Source organism: Rissa tridactyla, chromosome 13, assembly GCF_028500815.1.
Source record: "Rissa tridactyla isolate bRisTri1 chromosome 13, bRisTri1.patW.cur.20221130, whole genome shotgun sequence".
Taxonomy (NCBI): domain Eukaryota; kingdom Metazoa; phylum Chordata; class Aves; order Charadriiformes; family Laridae; genus Rissa; species Rissa tridactyla.
The window spans coordinates 4,576,061-4,588,438 of record NC_071478.1 but is presented as its reverse complement, the minus strand read 5'-3'; the positions used below and the strand labels follow the sequence as shown (position 1 = coordinate 4,588,438).

General features: G+C 59.1%; 1 protein-coding gene across 12 annotated transcripts in view; it reads left to right on the top strand.

Moving 5' to 3' along the window:
* Positions 1-12,378, top strand: part of CUX2 (cut like homeobox 2) — a 66,681-nt gene that overhangs the window by 45,570 nt on the left and 8,733 nt on the right. For 6 of the 12 annotated variants that reach the window (XM_054219985.1, XM_054219984.1, XM_054219983.1 and 3 more), the window contains 7 exons: positions 4,892-5,270; positions 9,689-9,826; positions 10,010-10,136; positions 10,971-11,047; positions 11,130-11,196; positions 11,440-11,488; positions 12,224-12,328. In XM_054219985.1, the coding sequence (XP_054075960.1) occupies positions 5,111-5,270; positions 9,689-9,826; positions 10,010-10,136; positions 10,971-11,047; positions 11,130-11,196; positions 11,440-11,488; positions 12,224-12,328 (723 nt within the window). In that variant the 5' untranslated portion in view covers positions 4,892-5,110. Of the gene's footprint in view, positions 1-4,891; positions 5,271-6,054; positions 6,192-7,199; positions 8,819-9,688; positions 9,827-10,009; positions 10,137-10,970; positions 11,048-11,129; positions 11,197-11,439; positions 11,489-12,223; positions 12,329-12,378 lie in introns of those variants that run through there. The other 6 variants (XM_054219986.1, XM_054219978.1, XM_054219988.1 and 3 more) reach the window with 4 other exon arrangements.

Genomic DNA, 12,378 nt, shown 5'->3' with positions numbered 1-12,378 from the left:
ATGGGTTTGTGTGTGTGCGATGGGTCTGGGCATGGGTGTGATGGGTTTGTGTGTGTGTGATGGGTCTGTGCATGGATGTGATGGATTTGTGTGTGTGTGATGGGTCTGTGCATGGGTGTGATGGGTCTGTACATGGGTGTGATGGGTGTGTGCATGGATGTGATGGGTTTGCGTGTGTGCGATGGGTCTATGCATGGGTGTGATGGGTCTGTGTGTGTGTGATGGGTCTGTCCATGGGTGTGATGGGCCTGTGCATGGATGTGATGGGTTTGTGTGTGTGTGATGGGTCTTTGCGTGTGTGCGATGGGTCTGTGGGTATCCAATGGGTTTGTGTGGGTGTGCAGTGGGTCTCTGTGCGTGTGTGATGGGTTTGTGTGTGTGAGATGGGTTTGTGCATGGGTGCGATGGGTTTGTGTGTGTGTGATGGGTCTTTGCATGTGTGCGATGGGTCTGTGCATGGGTGTGATGGGTTTTTGTGGGTGTGATGCATCTATGCATTTGTGTGATGGGTCTGTGCATGGGTGTGGTGGGTTTCTGTGGGTGTGTGATGAGTCTGTGGGTGTGCAATGGGTTTGTGCGTGTGTATGATGGGTCTGTGCATGGGTGTGATGGGTTTGTGCGTGGTCTGATGGATCTGTGTGGGTGTGTGATGGGTCTATGGGTGTGCAATGGGTTTGTGTGGGTGTCATGGGTTTGTGTGGGTGCGATGGGTCTCAGTGCATGGGTGTGATGGGTTTGTGTGGGTGCGATGGGTCTGTGTGGCTGTGTGATGGGTTTGTGTGGGTGTCATGGGTTTGTGTGGGTGCAATGGATCTCAGTGCATGGGTGTGATGGGTTTGTGTGGGTGTGATGGGTCTGTGTGGCTGTGTGATGGGTTTGTGGGGGTGTGATGGGTCTGTGTGGCTGTGTGATGGGTTTGTGGGTGTGCGATGGGTTTATGGGCCTGCCATGGGTCTCTGCGCGTGTGTCCCTGCTCTGTGTCCATGTGCAACGGGTGCGTGCGGCGGGTTTGTGCGTGTGCACCACGGGTTTGTGTGGGTGTACAATGGGTCTGCGGGTGTGTGCGATGGGTCTGTGGGTGCGCGATGGGTTTGTGTGGGCGTGCAGCGAGTCTCTGCGTGTGCGACGGGGTTTTGTGTGTGTGCGCAACGTGTCTGTCCATGTGCGATGGGTCTGTGGGTGCGCGATGGATCTGTGCACGTGTGTGATGGGTTTAAGGAGTCAGTCGGACGTGGGCCACCAGGAAAGCAGCAAAGGAGCCCGGCACAAGGTGGGGGCTCCCCGGTACATGGCCGGTGTTGCACGGGGGGTTCAGCCCCCATCACCCAGAGCTCTCCCCGGGGAAAGCGGCTCCCTCCCAGGCCCCCCCCTCCGCAGCCCTCCCGCTCTCCCCGACTTCTTTACACATCAGCAAAAAAAGGCGAGGAAAATAGCGAAGGCTTGAATGAATTTTTTCATCAGTTTTCTTCAACATTTGGGGTCTCTGCTGCCGCTTTCTCCCCCGACAGCTGTTCCTCTCCGCTGAAAAAGAGCTCATTTGTGGTTTACTGCCACCGGTATTTAGATGGAAATAACCCGCTACTTATCCTGCACTTGATCTCATGGATATAAGAATAAACTCACCGCCGGTGCAATGCAAATCCCGCGCCTTTGGAGAGGAGATGCTCAGACAGTCGGTCCTCGCCATCGTACCAGGAGGAGGACCGGCTGCGCCGGGGGAGTTTTACCATTTTGTCAGTCAATTATAATAATATTTCTGCTTCCAAATGTTTAAAAAGTTGGCTTCGGAAGGTATAATCATGGCACAGAGGCCAGCCTGACAATAGTAATTAATTAGGCTATTACGCATTCTACAGTGATAATTGCTTTGCTGGAAAGTCACCAGCCATGAAAAGGACCCAGCGCGTAAATGTAATTCATCACGCGGCGGCGATCCCGCGCCACTGCCGTGCCTCACCTTGAGCCCGTGGATGCTGCGGAGGGAGACGGGGACGGGGGGGGAAATAGAAATTAATAGTACGTCAATATATAACGCGGTGGCAGAGCTCGCCGCCGGCCGCCAAGGGCTTTGTGGGCAGAGGGAGAGCGGTTGGCGGTGGGTTTGCCGTTCCCGATGGGCATCGCGGTGGTAAGGGGAGCGGGGATGACACCATCCCGACCCCATTGAGCTGGGGCTGCTTGCGGGGACGTTCAGCTCCCCCGTCTTTAGCAATTTTCTCCTCTTTTTAGCAAGATGAGGGTAACATCACCCTCTCAGATGCTTCTGCCCCGAGGAAGCCAACATTTAGGTTGTTTTTTTTTACAAAACCTTGATCTTATGGCTGATGTCGGCTTTTTCCACGGGTTTATTCAGCTCTACGTGAGGAATAACAGTGGTTTCAGGGTTGGGGTGAGCTGTGCTTGTGTGGCACCTGGAGCTGCTCCGGATGGAATCACCCCTGGCATTTTGGTGAATTATCCCCATCCGGAAAAGGTCGCTGAAAATTTTAAATATCTTTTTTTCACTGACATTTCCTTGACGTTTAGTGGGACTCGGAAAGAGCAGAGGGGACACTTGGCTCGCCGTCCCGCCGATCGGCTGCACTGGTGATGCCCCGGCACCGACATGGGCTGAAACGTTCTGGCCCTGAGCCAGAGCCCAGCGTGGGGGGACAATGGGGCAGGAGCTGGGGCTGGTGAAATGGCCCCCAAATGCCTTGTCTCATGACATGCCCCCAAATGCCTCCTCACCAGCAAACTGCGGGTCCTGCGGCTGCAATTAAGATGCTGATGGTAGTTAATGGGTGGAAAGGCACTACACCGCGTCCTCCAGTGCTCCGTGGGAAGGTGGGCTGAGCGGTGGGTTCACCCCTTGCGTGAACCAGGAGGAAACGTGGATCCGTCCCCAGGGAGCCCGTGGCGGGTGGCCGTGGAGAGGTGAGGTCCATGGGCCACGGTGTGGGGATGCTGCAGGCTCCTTCCTGCCCCGGAGCCACAATGTTCCTGCTGGGGGATGCTCCGATCTCCATCGGGATTGCTGAGGAGAGGGAAAGGCTTCGATGTTTCCCCTTGAAAAACACTTTGTCTCTGTGATGTGACTTCAGGAATAAAACTCAGCAGAAGCAGCCCAATTTGAAGGTCTAGGCCGGCTCCTCCTCGCTGGCACAGGTTGGGGGTGCGCGCGGGGGGGCAGACACGGGTGATGGAGGGGTGATGGAGAACACATTAGGGCTGTCTCTTTGCTCTGCACCCTTTGGTCGATGCTGTCTCAGGGGAGGTGAAGCTCCTCTGAGCAGCTCGGGCAGGTCCAGGCGTCCCCGGTGCCCCGCGGCAGAGCCGTGCCGGTGGGCTGTGCCCGCTCCCGCTCCTCTCCCGTGCAAGGTCCGAAGGGTGTGGGAAGTGAGGAGGGGGTCACACAGGGCTGATGCCGTGGAGCCCCCCAGCACCGCCGTGTCTCTGCAGCCTTACAGACCCCCCGGCAGGGCTCCCCGTGCCACCCCAATGCCACGTGCCACCGGCGAGTTCGGCAGGCGCGATGCCATCCTGCTACAATAGACAGGCAGTGCCGCTCGCCGTCTGCTTGCTGCTCCCCCCGGCCTTTCCCCACTTTATTATTATTATTTTAAAGCACCCTGAAGCCAAGTGTTTTTTGCAGAACGCTGAAGAAAAGCCCCCAAATTCCTCCTCTGCTGGAAGCACGGCGCCGAGAAAGTAGGTTTGTGTACGAGACGCTATAAAAAGCCTGGCTTATACAATTTTAACAATAGAAAAATGATCTTTGTGCTCCAGTGCCTGCGAGCTTGGAAGGAGAAGGCGGTTTGCTCAGGTGGCTGCTGGATTACAAATGAGCGGTTTGCTTTGGGTTTGAATGACAAGCAATCGCAATCCGGGCTGGCGGGGTGAGCCGGGAGCGCCGCCGGCACAGAGGGGATGGGCGGAGGGAAAGGATGCTCCCGTGCGGGAGCTCGGGACCTGCCACCGGGCTGAGGCGCGAAGTTTGGGCTTCGTTTAGCCCATCGGTGGCTTCAGAGTGGTTTAATTGACTAGTCCGCTGTTGGTAACGGTGTGTCTGCCAGCACTGAATGCCGGGTGGGCGCCTCTTCCTCCATCACCATTTGGCACGGGCAACCGGTTTGGATCAAACTGGGTATTTTTCTGCGGGTAATGGGTCACCTCCACCCCTGGCTCCTGTGCCTGGGGTGGCAGGGATGCAGAGGTCTGTGTGTTCCACCGGCACCCCGTATCATCCGCTGCAGGGGTAGCAAGGGGACCGTTGTCAAACAAAATGCGCTGGAGCCCGGTGGGCAGCAGTCCCCGCCCCGAGGTGTCAGCGCGCCTTGAAGAATTAAGGGGAGTAAATGATTCATGCTCCTAAATGTTGGATGGGAGCAGGCGGCAGATTAATATGTTGTTCGGTTATTAGTCATGCGATGTGCCGTCTGCCCACCGCCCAGCCGGCCTGAGCATCACCAGCACCCCGGCAGCCGAGGGAGACGGGGACACGCTGTCCTGGTCCTGGTGCACGGGACAAGCATCGCTCCTGCCCATGGCATCGTCCCAGCTGTGCCGTACCGGGGAGGGTGACCGGGGAGGGCTGTGTGCTGGATCCAGCCCAGCAAGCACGACAACAGGCAGGCTTCTTTATTTCTTATTTAAGCGCCGACATTAAATTATAATTTTCATTTACTCAGAGCGCATCAATGATTTAGGGCGACGTGACGTGGCAGCGGCGCGAGGAGTTTAGCCAAAGGCAGCGAGCGGCTGCGGGAGGCGCAGAGCCATGCCGGGGGGACCCGTGTGCCGGTCATGGGTGGCACCAGTCCCGGTGGCCCAGCAGAGCTCGCTCCCGCCCCGAAGAGCCGGTTCCCTCCCCCAAGGCCATTTCTCACCCCCTTTTTCCATCTCCCTGCAGGTGATTGCACTTAGTAAGAGAAGCAAGGAGGCTGAGACGGCTTTCCTGAGCGTTTACAAGCAATTAATCGAAGCTCCAGGTAAGCAACGCGGTGGCGACCTGGCTGCCTAACGAGTTGCGTGCCGGCGCCGGTGCCGAGAGGAGCCAGCGAGGACCGCGGCGGCGCTGCCGGCCCCATCCCGGCACGGCACGGCTGGCATCGCCGACCTCTGCTCGCGCATGGTGCTCTGGAAATACCAGCCGAAGAGAGGAGTGGAGACAGCTTTTGCCATCGCTGTGTTTCAGCCCCTGAGCCAAATGCATCTTGACATTAGGAAAGGAATACATTTGCTCAGCCCTTGTAATAACACTGCGGCTATCCCCAGTTGTCTTTTCGACGGTAAGTTAACCGAAACGATCGAGTGCCGGCTCGCAGCACGGCTCCTGGCACCGGCTGCGGCCTGGGGACGGCATTCCCTGTTTCACCGCCGTGCCGGGGTGTACCCCTAGTCCGGGCGCCGCTTGAAGTCTCGGGAGGGGGAAACTGAGGCACAGGGCAGCCGTGAGGCTTGTGTTGGCAGAGTCGGTGCTAGGGCCGGGTGAGGGGACGGGACCCCCCTCTCCCCGCTGCTCCCCACCGTGGGCTCTGCCGCGCTCTGAGCCGGGGCTGCCAGTTGTGCCGGGCACGGCGGCGGCACGGAGCATCCCCCGGCACGGCGAGGACGGAGAGCTGCAAACGGCTGAAGATGCACAGAAAGGCTCCTGCAGGGCCACTAATTCATTTTCCAGACATTTAGGAATAACAAAATGTTTTAATGATTTCTTAGGGGAATTAGGGAGACATATTTTTGTCCTCATTAAATTTTCTCCTGTGCTACAAGAACCAAATGTCAGCTCGCTTTCCAGAACCCAGTTATCTTCCCTCCCCACCCCCCCGTGCCCACCCGCCGTGCTCCTCCCGCTCACACACGCATGCACATGGATGCACACACATGTACGCAGATGCACACGCATGCACACCCCAAAACTGCTCCCTTCTTATCTCTGCACCCCCCTCCTCTTCCTCCCCTCTCTCTGCTCTCCTGCAGCATCCATCCCTTGCTCCCCTCTCCCCTCCTGCTCCCCAAACCCTCCCGCCCGTCGTTTTACCCCCGTCTGTTACATGTCCGTGTGTCTCTCGACAGGCGAACTCTTTGTGGAATACTTTACAAGCGCCACATAAGTCCTGATTCGACATTTTTTGCTTTGAATGGCTGCTGTCAACACAAATCTCTGGCAGAGACTGTAACGGAGCCTGATTGCTCAGCAAGTATTTTGATAAGTGAGCTGGCTGTGTGTCTGTAATTACGGGAGAAAACCGTAAATCTTTTGGATATTGTTCACACAGATGTGGCGTGAAGGGAAGGGGGGGAAGCAGTAAAATGTGTTAAAAGCATAATTAATGTCATTGTTGTTGGGGATGATTTGATTTAAGGCTGACTTTGACTCGTGGAGGGATTCGTAGGGCGCCGGTGGATGTGTTTGCGCAGGTTGGGATGGACGGGCTGGTGGAGGAGGTGCTGCCCTGGGGGGAGAGGGGATGGCACCGCGGATGTGCCGTGGAGGTACCGTGGATGCACCCTGCGCACACATGGATGCACCGTGCACACACACACGGATGCATTGCAGATGCACCGTGGGCGTACCACGGGTGCCCCATGGGTGCCCCGTGCTCCCCTTGGAGACGGGCAGCAGCGTGGAGCAGATGTCACTCTTCAGCCCCCAGCACGGAGACCTTTGCGGAAGGCCAGGCCAAGCGGCCGGGCACAGGGATGAGCTGCTGGTCCCCAGGGACATGGGTGCTCCCTGAAGCTGTGCGCAGTCAGGAGAAGGTGGTGAGCACCCAGGGCCCCTCCTGCCCCATCCCACCATCCCACGCGTGCCTCCAGCTGCTCCAGCGGCTGTGCAGCGGCTGCACGATGCTACAATGGGGGTGTCCGGGACCGGGTCTGCTGGTGGCCCAGATCCCCTCCAGCATGGGGAGAGCCCCCCAGCCCCACTCCCCCGTGCTGGGGCTGGGGACACCCAAGAGGGACCCCTGCCCACCGCTCCTGTCCCTGCTGCAGCACTGCCAGTGCCACTAAAGGACAGCCAATAACGCCAGCTAGTGGCAGCACTTATTATATAGCTAAAAAAATTATATATATATATATATGTATGTCTGTGTGTGTGTATATATATATATGAAAAAAAAAGTATATATATAGTGGGTGAGCGTATGGAGCGGTAGGTAAGCGTGCCTGGGCAGCAGGTTCCCTTTGCGGCAGGGACTTGCCGTGTCCCAGGGGAGCCGGCTGTGCCATCGGTGGGTGATGCCGCGCCGTGGCCCCTGGGCGTGCGGGAGCTGCCGCGGGCAGACGCAGCGCCGGAGCGCGTGGCACCCCGAGGTCCTGTTTTGGCACATGCCTCTCTCGTGTCACCCGTCACCCGGCTGTGCCACCGGTGAGTCACTGCCACGGTGGGGCTCACAGCCGCTCGGCTGCGGCGTCAGCGCCGTCTCCTCTAACCTGTCCCAGTGGGGGCCGTGACCCACGGAGGAAGGGACTGTCACCTGCGCCGTGGGCGGTGGGGGAGAGCGTGGCTCAGAGCGTGACGGCACGTGGCATCGGCGGTGCCTTGGCGCGAGGAGACGATGTGCTCGGTTTCAAGCGGGTCCTCTGCCCAGCCCTGCAGCAGGAGGGGTTGTGCACTGGCGGCACAAGCACAGAGCGAGCACGGTGGGAGCTTGGCGTGAGCTTGGTGTCCAGCCCCGGCAGCCCTTTGGTGCGTCCGAACACCTCACATGCTGTGGCAGAGCCGTCCCCGCAGCCGAGGACGGCCCTTTCCCAGTGGCTGGGCAGTGTGGCATCAGCACAGTGTAATGAATCCAGCCGGGCGTTTTGCAGCAGCGTTGCCCCAGCAGAGCCGGAGTGTCGCTTGCTCTTTTCCCATCTAAAAGTTCCTCTCCTGACTACTTCATCCCGGGATGTCGGCTCCGAACACTGGGAGATCGCCCCGGCTGTGTTTCAGCAGTAGGGCTGCGGCTCGTGGGAGGGAAAACGCTGACCCGAGGAAAATCCCCGGAGCTTTTATTGCTCGGGCCAGTTCCTCCCATATTATTTCTTATCACAGAGGCGAGAGGAGTTGCCGGCGCGGATCGGACGGGGCCTGCCCCGGTGTTTATCCCTGCGGAGGCGGCTCGCAGGCTGGCACAGAGCCTCCTGCCAACACCCCCAGGGCCGGGGGAGCGTGGGGGGGACCCCGGCCCCCGCAGCCGGGGAGCTGGGGCCTTGGAGCGCAGGGTTTAATTAGCCGTATCGTTATCTCAGCTCACGTATTTACGGGTGTTATTAATGGCTGTGAGAGCATCCAGTCCGGTTCGGGACGAGGCCGCATCGCTGCGACACCCTTCAATGGCATGCTCCTTGGATGGGGAGCCAGCACGAAGGATGCAAAGCTGAAAGATGCCATGAGCAGCCCAGGAGTCACCGATTCGGTGCCAAAGCCGGCAGCGTGCCAGCAGGGCTCAGCGCCCACCTCCGGCTGGGTCCCCGCAGCCGAGCTCTGGGCACAAAACTGTCTGTGGGGTCTCTGTGATGTCCAGTAGAAAGGAGGGGGGACGTTCCCCATGGAGAAGGATGCTCGGGGGGCTTTCGGCATTAGCGCAGGGGGTCTGGCAGTCGCTGGTCCTGCGGGGAAGCCGTGTGGCGAGCAGCCTCACTCATTTGGAAGGAGCATCTGTGCTGGGCACTTGCAGCGAGGATCACAGGCCAAATCCTGCGTCTTTCGGGCAGGTTCACCCCCGAGACGCCCGGTGCTGCGGTTGGGCTGTGCCAAGGCAGCCCCAGATCACCCCAAATCCCGTGGCACAGCCATGGTGGTGCCGGGTCCCCTTCGTCCTGCACCGTTGCCGACTCATCCAGGGACTCGGTGGGCAGAAGACTTGTTCTGTGTCCCATTCTGAGCAGTGGCAGCCAGTTTGATTTTTTCCCCATCACCGTTATTATTTTTTTACCCTTGGATGCGTGCCATGTGTCCGTGCCGTACAGTAGTGCATCCGGCTCCGTCCCACTTCCCTGTTTGTCTAACTTTTTGACCCTGGAGAATTCAAATCTATTTTCTTTCCTCTTCTTTTCTAAAAAAAAAAAAACAAAACACAAAAACACCCAAACCTATATTAACCTGGCTCAATAGGAGGCATTTTCTTGAACTTATTAAAAAATCCAGACTTGTAAATTAATTTGTTCATGTTGTACAATGGCAGTGCAGATGGACTCATTAGCATGCACACAACAAATAATTATAGATGAATTTTTAGCTGGCCTGCTTAATGGGCTTGCTGGGTTAATTATGTCAATGTATAATTACATCAGCCCTGGGAGACATAATGGCACACCCTGCTGAGCAGACACTAGCTAATGATGGTGTAATGCTGACAGAGGGAAGACGGACGGCTCTGAATGCACCTGCTTACCTCGGCACAAACCGCCATTGTCTGCGCCCAAACGGGCCAGCGCTGGCGGCACCGTGGCCACCGGTGCCGCGGGTGCCACTGGCTCGCTCGGGGATGTGATGCCCCCACGCAGCCCTGACGGTCCCTCGGAGTTGGCGATGGAAAGCGTGGGACTGAGGGGTGCCCCGGGGTCGAGGGGGGGCACCCGAGCTGGTTTTCAGTAGGGTGCGGAGGGACACTGCCCGGGGGTGGGCGGTGAGGAAGGTGGGCAGCGAGTCCCCGGGGAGGTGGGAGAGGGCTGGTGGTGGGCATCCCTGCCGCTCACCGCCGTGTCCCCTGTCCCGCAGACCCCGCTCCTGTGCTGGAGGCGGCCCGGAGCCTGGAGGACCGGCTGCAGCAGCTCCAGCGCCTCGAGCCTGAAACCACCCCCCTGAAGGACCTCAGCCACCCCTGGAAGAAGCACCCGGAGCTCGTTGGCACCAAAGGTACCCCCCGGCTCCGGCTGCCCCAAGTGGCAGCAGCGGTCCCCAGCCGGGTCCCCCCACTTGCCTCTGAGCATCCCCAGGACACAGGGGGTCTCCAGGCCAGGACCTTTCCCCTGGCCTGTGGTCCCCCGTGGCCACCGCTGCTGCCCCCCGCGCAGCTGTGTGATACGTGTCCCCCCGCAGAGCGCAGAGAGGGGACGTCGCCAGCGGCCGGGCTCGCGGCGGCGGCCGAGCCCCCGCTCTCCAGCATTGACGGCAAAGCACTGTGCGCAGAAACCTTGCTGCAGAGAAATGAGGCAGAAAAACAAAAGTACGTGAGTAGCAGGGACAGGGCTCCACACTCCGCAGCTGGGGTCATGGCAGGGTGCCGGGGGGACACGTGGCTCTGTCCTGTATGGGGATGCCCCTCTGTCCTTCCCTCTCCTCCTTCCCTTTGCTGTGTGGGTTGAGAGTGGATGCATCCATCCTGGAAACTGGATACACAGTCCCGGGTGCTCTGAGCATCCAGCTGTCCATCCGTCCCCTCTCCCAGGTGGTTTTTGGGTAGCGTCGGGCGCAGGCAGAGCCAGGGCAGGTCCCTCCTGCCAGCCCCTCGCCCCGTCTCCTGGGCACGTGGCTTTGCTCGGACAAATGGGTTAAATCCAGGTCAGCAGATGAACCTCATTAAATGGCCTTTTAATTTGGAGGCTCCCGGCTTTCCCGCTGCCTTCATTGTTATTCCTTAACACGCTGCATCGGGAAACAAATGAGGAATCTTTAAACCCTAAATTGCAGATCTCTGCGAGTAAGTTCCTGGCAAGTGCAGGCTATAAATAATGCAGAATAACTTTTCCCTGATTGCTTCCCCCCCTCCAATTAACTACAGGCGGGGGTGGGCTGCCATCTCCCCTATCGGAGGGGTTTCAGCAACAGGGATCAGGACTATATTCAGCCCAAAGTGAATTTTTTACACCTGGAGCAATAAACCCCTTAACATCAGGGGGTAACACGGCTTGAGCATGTCCCAACATCCACCGGCGGCTGTTTCTCTGTTGTCACTGAGTGATGGGGACACAGCGAGGGGGTCTCCGTGTGCCCTCGGGGGACTGTGGGGTCGGCACGGCCGCGGTGCCGCTGGCGCATCGCTGATGCCCGTCTCTCGCAGGGGGCTGCAGGAAGCACAGGTCACTTTGGCCGCTCGGCTGGGGGAGGCAGAGGAGAAGATCAAAGTGCTCCACGCAGGTAGGGGGGCCGGGGCAGGGGCCGCCGGCCACGGGGGGCCAAACCCCCACCCCACGGCTCACCCTCCTCTTCCTCCTCCCAGCGCTGAAGGCCACCCAGACGGAGCTGCTGGAGCTGCGGTGTAAATACGACGAGGAAGCCGCGTCCAAGTAAGCTGCCGGCGATGCCCGGTCGTGCCCGTAGGCTGTTGTTGTGCCCAAGGCTGAGCTGAGCAGCCTGCGGCAGTACCGGCACATCCCCACCGTGCTTGAGGTGCTGAGATGCTTCAAGTGACCATCGCAGCATCCCGAGTCACGGGGGCTCCCTAGACCTAAGGCAGGAGCCCTCGCCGGCCATGGAGGGCTGTGTCCTTGCCTCCACGCCGGCTGACGCCTCTTGCTTTCTCGTCGCAGGGCAGACGAAGTAGCCATGATCATGACAAACCTCGAAAAAGCCAACCAGGTGAGTCGGGAGATGATTTTCCAGCCAGTGCAGGGCACGTACCCTGGTCCCCCTCTGCTGTGCTCAGCCACAGCCCCCCAGCCACTGTACCCACCACAGCACCCCAAGCATCCGCATGGCCTGGATGTCTCTCCCCAAAAATGGTACTGGGGTGGCCAGACTCCAGGACTGAGAAGCCCTACAAAGCGGGGGGCTCTGGTTTCCTTCACCCGGTGGCTCCTCCAAACCAGCCCGGTGGGACCCCCTGCCCCATGTTGGGGGTCACTAGTGTGTTTGGGCTCCCGCCGCTCTCCACGTTGGCTGCTGGAGCCGGCATTTGTCACCTCCAGCCTCTGACGGCTGTTTCGGGGCACGACCCACACCAGCCTGGTGCTGGTTTCTGACGCAATTCCTTCCGGTCTTACCCATTCCTCTGCACTAGTTTTATTGAATTCTGAAAACGTAGGTACAAATGAATGTCCGTGGATAATGAAAGAGATTTAAAGAGCAAATTGCATGTAAATACGGCCTTTTGGGTAGAAAAAGGCAGCGTCCTGGAGGTGGGCTGCTGGTGCCCAGAGATCGGGACTGGGAACCGCGTTAGGATGTGGGGAGCCGAAATACATGGAGGGGGCTTATGGTGACGGTGGTGGGAGCAGGATGCTGAGGAGAGGCGCAGGTCGGTGCAGGTCCTGCACCGGTGGGGTGGGATGAGCTGCGGGTGCCCGGCCTGAGGCGCTTTCTGCTCTCTTGCAGCGAGCGGAGGCGGCGCAGAGGGAGGTGGAGAGTTTGCGGGAGCAACTGGCGGCCGTGAACAGCTCTCTCCGCCTGGCCTGCTGCTCCCCGCCGGGCGCCACCGCGGTGAGGGCAGCACCCCATCGTGGCCAGCAGCACCCCGTCGTGGCCAGGAT